At 37.5% G+C, this 10,651-nt stretch overlaps 1 protein-coding gene across 1 annotated transcript; it reads right to left on the minus strand.

Moving 5' to 3' along the window:
- Positions 1–1,286: 1,286 nt before the first annotated feature.
- On the minus strand, positions 1,287–10,145 carry RFK (riboflavin kinase). The gene is made up of 4 exons (XM_001372357.5): positions 9,234–10,145; positions 5,145–5,296; positions 4,213–4,315; positions 1,287–3,334 (listed from the first exon to the last, which is right to left on the minus strand). Exons 1-4 carry the CDS (start codon positions 9,598–9,600, stop codon positions 3,204–3,206), a joined length of 753 nt encoding a protein of 250 aa, XP_001372394.3. The 5' UTR covers positions 9,601–10,145; the 3' UTR covers positions 1,287–3,203.
- Positions 10,146–10,651: the final 506 nt, after the last annotated feature.

Genomic DNA, 10,651 nt, shown 5'->3' on the forward strand with positions numbered 1-10,651 from the left:
TATTTGCATCTATGCTTTTCCTCCCAATTAAGCTATCAAATCCAAGATATCTTTTTCATTCAGTAATAATCTGTTAAGTGAGGAGTAGTTGGGTGACTCAGTAAATAGAATCATGCTTGGAGAGGGGAGATCCTGGATTCAAATATGGCCCCAGATACTTCCTAACTGTGTGACCCTGGGCAAGTCACTTGGCCCCAATGCCTAGTCCTTACTGCTCTTTTGCCTTAGAACTGATACCTATTGAATCTAAAATGGAAACTAAGGGTTAAAAAACACCTTTTAAGCACCCAATATGTTTATGCCAAGCTATGTGCTAGAGATGACAAATATTTTAACAATCCATGCTCTTAAAATTCCATATGGGAAGGCATTCAGAAATAAGTAAATGAATACAAAGTAACACTATGGCTCGATCTACTGACTGAAGACAATCAAGAAAAGTCTGTTGTAGGACCTTGTGGTAAAGATGAGCTTGAAAAGAGTTAGGGATTCTAAGAGACAAGGGGGAAGGAGAAAATTCCAGGCATAGGACACATGCCTATGCAAGAGCCATGGGATGGGAGATGGACTATGTACAGAGAGCATTAAATAAATGGCAGTGGTATTCAAGGAGTAGTACGTTATAATTAACCTAGAAAGATAGTTGTGAAGAGCTTTAAATGCCAAATAGGAGTTTGTATGTCACCTTAGAGGTTCTTGAGCAGAAAAGTTATATAGCCAGATCTTTGCTGAATAGCAATTTAAAAGTGCTAAGGAGAACAGATTGGAGAATCAAGATGAAGACTAACCAGTTAAGCTATTACAATGGAAAGGTGAGAGGTGATAAGGATATGAAATAGGGTAGTTTCAGCAAAAAAAAAAAAAGGAACAACATTAAAAGCTACTGGATGCTTAAAATAATCAATTCCCCAGGCACACAATGGGCATTTAATAAATATTTCCTGGGGGAAAAAAAATCAGTTTCATTCTGCAGTTTTCATTACCTGGAAACACAGGGGTAATATTCAGACACAATGGGTTCTAGAACAGGACAGAATTTTAAGAAGCAGCTCCAAGTACATGAAATTACAACTGCAAATCTCTTGTTTCAAAGGCCAGTAATGCCAGGTTCATTTCTCCTACTGGCAGCTCCGGCTTTAATCCTAAAATAATTGATTGCCAAAGCTACTTTGCAATGTCTTAAATTACAAAACATTCAATTAAAGGGGAAAAAAACACAATGAACACAAATAGAGGCTAGATGAAGGTAAAAAAATTCAAATTAAGACAGAAGGAGAAAAAGGACATCAACATTAAATCAAGATTTATTTTAATTTCTGAAAATATTTGATTGTTAACCAAAACCACCCCCCACAAGTAATATATTTTCTTGTACATTGTAAATTATCAGTGTTTTATAACTAATTCCCCAAAATCCAAACATCAAAATGAATAAATGTCTAATCAAAAAGTAATGGCTGACATCTAACAAAATGCTAGCAAGACAAGTGATTTAATTTTCTAAAGCCAAATTTTAAAGCTACCCTTTAGCAAGTTGTACTTGCTTTGAATCTCTACTTTCTAAAGTCACTAATATTTTATTACTAGACAAATTATGGGTTTGCTGATTAAATATTAAAACATAGAAAATAAAAGCAATAATCCCCTGAAGTGCTTTGTTGTCAAAACAAGTCTTTACAAAGTAATCTAAAACACTTAATTTAAGTGAGTCATCCTCTTATCCTCCATTAGTTTTTGCTTTTTTTATACAGTAGTTTTCCTCAAGGGATATCATTGTTTATAAGCCTAAACTTTTTTCTTATAACATTCTAAGAATGTCTACTGCACATTTTGATTTTTAAGGCACTATACAATGAAGTTCCCTTTAAGATAAGTTAAAAGAAGTGATTTAGGGATGGCCAAGATCTCTATTACTTTCTCTTTTGGTTTATAAACTAGAGATAATCTTGTTATTTTAGGGGCTTAAAACAAATTACATACAAAAAACAAATTACATATGGGTATATTTTCCTAATAATCCAAATTTCTTTTTATTTTTTTTTTAAATCAGGTATTTATTTGAAAACAAGTATATGGAATTAAGAGGGGAAGATTTAAAGAAACCTATAAAAACCCTAAATCTTTTTTCAAGTTACAGGTACTAGTGAGACTGGTATTAACACTGCAATTACATAACTACAGCAGAGCTTACACATGCTTGACAACATAATCACATTTAAAATAAGTTAAATAACTTTTAAAACATATTTTATAATTTAATTGGCCCTTAAATGTTTTCCCTCTAGAAAAACATTAGTTAAACTTTGGCTTTTTTAAACCAACTGTTTACTTCTGACTACTCCCACCCCTCCCCCTTTAATGAGTTGCTACATTCTGCAGAAAGATCATAAATTGGAAAATATGAATGGAAAGAAAGCTTAAGGAATAAAAGGTTCAAATAATTTTGATTACAAAGAAAACACTTTATGATGAAAAAAGGAAAAAGAAAACACAAATGGAAATGAGTTATAGCTTTGAACTATTTTTTTAAGATTCAAAAGCCCTTACAATATGAGTCAAGAAAATAAATATCAAATGGAAAACAGTGCAATTATTTGACCCTAAAAAGAAACTTCTTTTTAATAAATAATCCAAAACAAAATGAAGTTTCACAAAATCTTATCTATAACAAAATATATTACACTACATATATCAAACACACAAACACTACCATTTCTTCCTTTTAGGGCATCTGCCAAAGCTTTTCATAATGCTTCTTTTACTTCTCCATGGCACCTCGGTCTAGTAGCATTATTTGTAAGTCATTAGTATTACACAAATCCTTCACCACGCGTGACATCTATTCTCATTTTCAGTAAATGACTTATAGCTAAGCCAGCTAGTTTTAACATTTATACATATATTTGTCATAAAAAGACTTAAGACCCTTTTATGCTCTCTGCTTTTACTGTGGTGTTTTATGAAGCCTCTGTATAGTTCAACATATTTTTTAAAAGCTTGATTTTTAAATGAACTTTTTTCATACTGCTGCATGATGGGTTTAATGTAACATTCATTTAAGCATAAAATGGTAACTACGTTGTATTGTATAAACTAATTCACAGATATTGGGAATATTTTCTTAAGCTAACCAAATACAAGGCTGCAGCAATGATAAGAGTAGTGGAATACAAGGAACAAAAGTGAACAAGAAAATAAAATGATCAGTGGCCATTCATTATTTTGCTTTCTGGCAAATGGAAGAAATTATGTTCTTTGAGTTTCAAATGTTCTGGTAAATCCAGCTGTTTCTTAGCTTCTTCAATATCATCTTGAATTGCTGAAATAAGGGCATCTGTGGGGGCAGAAGATAATTTGAATATAAGCTATATACTTGAAATAGTATGGATATATTTATCAGAGAATGAAAAATTAAGAAATGGTCATTAGAAATTTACACTCTTATCAATCAAGCTTTTCAATTTTTTATTTTAAAAACATAAATTTAAGGTGTATAAATTTGAGATGAGATACTCCTTGATCCTACACAAGCCCTCTTCATTCTATATCTGAATTAATGGATATATCTTTCATGTGGTAAAAAATGTACAGGTTATAGAATTAAAAGACAAAGGCTTTCGTTTCAATTCTGAAACTTACTAGTAATATGGATTGCACAACTTCTCAGAGAGGCTCAGTCTCCTCATCTATAAAATGGGGACAATACCTATAGTACTTACCTCTTAGAATTCTTTATAAGTATCAAATGGCATAATGCATGTAAAGAAGTACTTTGCAATCATTAGATATAAATATTAGCTTTTGGTATTACTATAATTGTCTTCTAACTGTTCTCCCAAGTCTTGATTCATATTGTATAAGAAGTCTGTTAATAACATTATATATATGCCATCAGATGAGCTCTCCCTCAGAAGGGAACTATCTATAGCTAATACAGCCATTTCTTTCTTCAGCATCAACTATGGCTCAGGATCAAAACAGCAAGTACCAATTTGAGTAGACATTTTGTTGTGGAATTAAGAGATGTAAAACAACCACGACATATGGTTACTCTCTGATGTACTGATGTACACTGCTAAAATATTAGCTACTGGGGAGTAAATAAATTACCTCTAACTCTTTTTGAAAAGAAATCAGAGTAAGTGTCATTATTTCATCCTCTTCTCTTATGAGCAACAGATAGAATGAAATAAATGTTTAAGAAGAACTTACCAATTGAACTAAAGTTCTTCTCTGGTCTGATGTAGCCAGTGATGACTATGCTAAGGATTTCCCCATAAAAGTCCTCTTTGAAGGTATGTATAATGTGAGTTTCCTGAGAATTAAAAAAAAAATCAAGATATCAATCCTAAAAGGGCAATATAATCTATACTTTTTGAACAGAATTTTTTTTAATTACATTTTTTTCTAAGATTAAAAATTGACTTCTCTCTCTCCCAATTAATACCACTTTAAAAAAATGTCCTGCTTTGGCCATGTCCCAAAAAATGTTTCTTTCTGAACCATAAATTCATATATAACCTCTTTGTCAGGAGGTGGGTAGGTATTATACTACAACATTGGTCCTATGAAATGATGGTTTGTATTTGCATTGATCAGGTCTTAATCCCATTCGTAGTTGTTTGGTTTTGCTTATATTCTTAATGGTAAAAAAGTATTTATGGAACAAAAGTATTTCATTATACCCATATACCAAAATATGTTCAGCCATTCCAACTTGAGGGCACTCACTTAATTTTCAATTTTTTTGCTGCTACAAAAAGGATTGCCATAAATATTTTTCTTTTATTTCTTTAGGAAGGTAGTAGACTAAGTAGTATTGCTGAGTCATGAGCAGTTAAACAATTTGGGGAGATAAAGCTTCAAATTGCTTTCTGGAATGGCTATACCAGTGCATAGTTCTACCCAGTGTTTGCACTTTATTCTTTGAAAATTAAACACTCTTTCTCTATGAATTTTAAAATAAATATCTCCTGGGAAAAAAATCAAAAATAATATTATCCGTAGCAAAATACTTAGTTCCTTAACAATATTAAAAACAAACTCTTAAGGAAAATATTAAAGATGATTAAAAATGTTTTCCTCTTTTTTGTCCACAAAGTTATAAACTGCACAATGTAATAAAATAAAAACAAAATTCTTACCACAGACTTTTTTAGATTCCTGTAGTATGGGTTCCATCCTATGCTTAAAACCATCTTATGGACACTTCCATTTCCAACAGAGGCCCAACCATAGTAAATTCCAGGAGATAAATCATTTGGAAGATTATCAACAACTTGCTCAGGAAAGTTAGCTGAATAATAAAAGTGTATGATTTGAATGTTAGTTTAGGAAGTGTTCTACATTAAATATTCCTATCCATCTTACAAATAAACAGAATATGCAGTAGTTAAGCCTCAATAAACATTAATGTGACAGCTTATATTATCACCAAGGTCCACCCCTAAAGTCAAGGTTTCTGGCTCTATGGTCTTTTGGTCAATCTCTGGAGGCTGAAACCAAATCAGCCCTAGTTAACACTGAGCCTCTCAAATAAGGTTATCAAATGAGATGATATACATAAAAGCATTTAGCACAATGCTTGGAACAAAGTGGATAGTGGTTCAATGCTTACTCTTTCTCTTCTCTTGGGTAATCATCACAAATAGGTGTCAAGAAATTCCTACCAACAGGTTAGAGGCGTATAAAATGAATGGTTTTACAAGGCTGCTTTTAGAAAACACACACTATGTTTCTTTGAAGCCCTACCTCCTTCCATATTCTGAAGCAGCAATGCTCAGTATTTTGCCATTGCTCTTTTCCCCTGGCAGGATGTACTGCATCTTCCCCTGCATAACTTTTCCTCCTTACAGAAATAATGGCTTCTAAGTTTATCAGTTGCCATTTCTAATAGATCTTAGACATGGGAGATTCATGGGGAGAAGCTTCCCTTCCAAATCATTGTTATTATTCCCCCATTTCCCTGTTCTCAGACCTCAGGGTTTTCTCCTCATAACTTGATGTGTCAATTATCCACACCCAAGTTGCTCAGCACAGTGAATCAGAACTCCCAAAATCTATGGCAGTCTAAATTAACCCCTCTTAGCTGTACCCTATTATATATATTCTTTTTTCATTTATAACAGTGTTGCTATGACACTAACTATAATACTTTCAGTTTTCAGGAACTAATCAATGATGGAATTGTCTATCAAGATTTAAAAACTGTTTCAGTTATGTTCAAATGTATAAGAATGCTCCTATGGACAAACTGGTTCTTCCTTCTTCCAACTATCTTTAGTGCAGTTGGCCTTCACTAGGCCAGTGGACAGCCTACCTGGGCAAATCCCATTCAAGACAATTTTTTGTAATCAGTCTGATGATGAGCCTTGTCCAGCCTTGGAGAATCCAAAGTCACTTTTATAACATGAAGAATTTAGTAGAAAGGACTTTAGTAAACTGCAAAGACTACCATTAAAATTATGCTTTACTCAAGGAATTAATGATGAGAGAGAAAAGGGGAGGAGCCACACAGAAAGGATTTAGAAGCCTATGAGTGGGTTAAGTTGTGGTTGACCGTATCATGTGTAATGATTTCTACCAACTAAGAAATTCGCATATAATTGTGGAAGTTGTGATATTTAAAAATACCAAGATTTTAGATAACACTTAAAATAAGATTATGAATTTTAGTTTGTTGGCTATTCTCTACAACTTCACATTTGTTTATAATCAAGCTAAAAACTACTTCTGAGGCAATTATTTTGATTAGCGTGCTAATTCGATTCTTCCTTGTTTCATAAATATTAATAAAAAAGGTATGTTCTTATATTAACTGAATCTCCAGTTAATAATGTTGATATTTAAAATAAATGTTGTTTTATTTAATGTGAAACTTAATATGCTCATTTTAAACCTAAGAAATAAATTCTACATTATAGATTTGGGTATTAGAATTCAAAAATTCTATTTACTAAGCATATAGCTTCACATCTGGAATTCTACAATTTAATAAACAGGCCAAAGGTGATTTTTTGTAAACTATGAAAGCTTTTTGATTTCCTAAACCACCTTCAGACTTAGTGTAATTAAAGCAACTCTTAACAGATCAGAATTTCTTCTGGTTCTGGATTCAAAAGCTGTCAGGTACTCTTAGCAGAGTAGGTAACCTCCCTCTCTTGTTACTGTTTCCATAGCACCAATAACTGAGGGGGTTAGAGGAAGGGTGGGAAATGAGAGATCATAGGAGGTAACCTGGTTATAACTACTCAAAATTAGTCCAGGTTATGGAGCAGGTAAATTGTTCTCTCCCTCCATCCCTATTAAAAACATAACTAGCTCTTCAGCAATGTTTTTGTCTTTCCCTGTGAGCATCTATCTTTTTTCTCACTTTCAACACTAACTCACTTTCTGGGTGAAACAGAAAAGCCTAAGGGAGTAAGTAGGCAGCTAGGTGACTCAGCAGATTGGGAACCACGCCCAGAGGGGAGGTCCTGGGTTCAAATCTGCCCTTAGATACTTCTATTGTGTGACCCGGGGCAAGTCACTTAACCCCCACTGCCTATCCCTCACTGCTCTTCTGCCTTAGAACCAACACACAGTATTGATTCTACAGGGAAGATGATGGTTAAAATAAAATAAAATAAAAAGGGATAGAGCACTGAATTTGTAATCTGTTAGACTTGGTTCCAACACAACCATTAGTTGCAACCAGGACCATCAATTAACCTCAGTCTTCTCAACAGTAAAATGGGAATTATTTCCTTCCTCAAGAGACAATGTACATACCTTGCATTCTTTGCAGCTGCTTAAAAAAGGCTCTGAAAATCAAGGTGCTCTATTAATCAGTTATTATTTCCTTCCCTCCCCACTCATCCTAGTTGGGGAGACTAGCCGGTCATGATACATTTTAATGGGCAAAATATTAAATTGTAGTCACTGAATATTTCTGAATGGTCCCAACAACTTACTAGAGTCATTGGAGGACACAGAGACCCAAAATAATCCAAGTAGGCAAGTGGAAGTTAATTTTAAAATGGCTTAAGGGCTATGACATTTAACTACCCCAGGGGCTAGCTGCTCACCCAGGTGTGAAGGTCTTCCTTCTATTAGTGTGAGTAGGTGGTGTCAACGTGGAATCTAGAGGCCCTCAAACTTGTAGCCTAGTAAGATCTGATGAACCCCAAGTTTTAGGACTAGCCTGTAAATTGGGAGACCCCAAAGCTTATACTTGTTCCCTGTTCCCGTGAGAATCCACCCTGAAGGGAATCCAGGCTAGCAGTTTCAGACTGAATGGATATTAAGGTAAAAGACAATCCCCGTCAGGTAGGACCGAGCCAAGTGACTCTTCTGGTCTCCAGAAGCCTCTCCCACTGTGTCACACCCTCCTTTGGAGGACTGAACTCAGGGCTTCAGTTTAGAAGGCTGAGGCGCTGCCTACTTAGCTTGGGTTTGGCCCCACCTGACAGGGATTATCATTTACCTTAGGGTCCATTATTCAGTCTGACGCCTGAGATTCCCTTCAGGGTGGATTCTCACGGGAACAGGGAACAAGTATAAGCTTTGGGGTCTCCAATTTACAGGCTAGTCCTAAAACTTGGGGTTCATCAGATCTTACTAGGCTACAAATTTGGAGACTTCTAGATTCCACGTTAATAGTGGTAAGGAAGTTAGAGACCAAAGGTTATCTCACATCCATAAAAGATAAGTGCTCAAAGGCCAGCCCAGGACATTCAGCTCCACAACCACCTCGCGTGGAAGTAAACGAGAAGCCCATCCCAAAGCCAAGCCCCAGCAGCGTGCTGGCCTCCCATAGGCAGAGCTACAGGCAAGCACACAGGGATTGGCCTGGTCAGTTTCTAAGGCCCTTCCGCCCGGGAAGCCTACAGTTTCTATGACTCCACAGTCAATGAGTCAGATCAAGCCAGTATGTGAGAGGGGAGGGAATTGGTTAAAAAAGGGATTATGACCCAGAGATCCCCAAGACCTTGTCGGCTCAGCAAAGACCAAGATTCCATGGCTGACTCCAGACACTCTGGACTCACGTTTCCTCGGAGTGAAGGGATAACAGGGAGGTTTTTAAGGTTCGGGCAGTCTTTGAGTTGGGAGACCCGGGGTAACCGTAATATGGATGTACAAGCACAGGGGGGACCGATCTCAGGTTTCCAGAGGGAAAGTGAGGCTCGGCGGGCCTCGGGACCGGCTGGCAATTCCCACCCCCAAGCTCCCTAGCTCCATCATAAAGCACTCACCGGTGGGGATGCCCAGCTGCTTGGAGCCTCGGCCGAAGCCCCTCACCACCTTCCCCCGGCAGAAATAAGGCAGGTGCTTCATCGCGCTACTGGCTCCGGGCATGGGAGGTGGCCCAGGCTGAGAGTCCAAGGGGGCCGCCGTCGAGATGAGGGCAACGGTTCCCCCGGTCCAGCCGGGAGTGGGGGGAGGGAGGAAAGGGGAGGGAGAAAGAAAGAGATTCCTAAAGGCGCGAGGCGGACAGGAGAGAAAACGCGCGCTGACGACGCGAGACTTGCGGCCAACGACTACCCTTGGAACGCTGGGGACAGAGGGCGAGAGAGAGAACCTCCGCACACCACTGACCAAACAGAAGCCGCAACTGTTCATCGACGCCGGCAGAAGCGGAAATCAATACGGGAGGAGAAAAGAAGGGCGGGGAAAGAAGGGAGGAAGAGAGGAAAGACAGGTTCCCATTGGGTGGGTGGCATGACCGCCTCCACTGCCCTGTCTCCGCCCTCTCTTTTCTCTTTACGTAACACTCCTTCTTAACTGCCCCCACCCCCACCCCCTTGGCCTTCTTTTCTAATGGACTAGCCCAAGTGGAGCTCGGCGCATGCGTGAGGATACATCCTCTAACTCCTGGGAGGCTAGTCAGTTGCTAAGCCAGAGAATAAGAAATTGGTATTGGATGGTTTTCGCTAGAGTTCATTCACTTTCCCAGGTGACTCCTGAGGGCCAGATATCAAGATAAAGGCTTCGGAAACTGATCTGGATGGCCATTTCAAACAGGGAGACGCTCCTGTTCTCCGTATAATGTTGACTTCACCCTCCGTATTTCTTAGCTTCCTCCCAATAATAATCATGGGCTTCCATTCTTTGGCTTGTGCTCATCCCCAAAGCAGGCACCCTTCTTCACCCTTCGTCATCCAGGGCCCACGGGCCAGTCGAGGGGTCTTTAGAAATCAACTGGTCCATCTGTCCAATTTCAAATAACCCCAGGCAGACATGAGTCTGGCAAGGTAGTGTCATATTGGGGCAGAAAATTTAATTTGAACTGAGACTGGTTTGATTTTTGGAAAATATGTGAAGTTTGAATTAGAACAGCTACACGGGCAAGATATGGGGCAACCGAGATGTATCTGGAAAGAAAGCAAGCATTTATTAGTGAATAGTGTTGTACTAGATGAAGTTTAGCTAATACACTCCCTATTTTGAATAAACTCACAGGATAATAGAAGGAAAAGAAATCAAAAGAGATAACTAGGATACAGATTTTTACATTAGTGATTTTGAGTGCACTGTGTACAATGAAGTGAAAGGTTTTTGCCAAGAATGGGTATCAAAGTTTCCAGGAAGTAATGGTATTTGAGGTGGGCTATAAAGGGTAGGTAGGAATTCAATTGGTAGAGGAGAAATATTCTAGACTAGAACAACTAGA

Source organism: Monodelphis domestica, chromosome 7 (assembly GCF_027887165.1).
Source record: "Monodelphis domestica isolate mMonDom1 chromosome 7, mMonDom1.pri, whole genome shotgun sequence".
Taxonomy (NCBI): domain Eukaryota; kingdom Metazoa; phylum Chordata; class Mammalia; order Didelphimorphia; family Didelphidae; genus Monodelphis; species Monodelphis domestica.

Coding starts and splice junctions, on each gene's coding strand:
- RFK (XM_001372357.5), bottom strand. CDS start 9,600: ATGAACAGTTGCGGCTTCTGTTTGGTCAGTGGTGTGCGGAGGTTCTCT. Junction 4,316..5,144: donor GGAATCTAAAAAAGTCTGTG/GTAAGAATTTTG, acceptor TTTAATTCTCAG/GAAACTCACATTATACATAC. Junction 3,335..4,212: donor GAAGAACTTTAGTTCAATTG/GTAAGTTCTTCT, acceptor CTGCCCCCACAG/ATGCCCTTATTTCAGCAATT.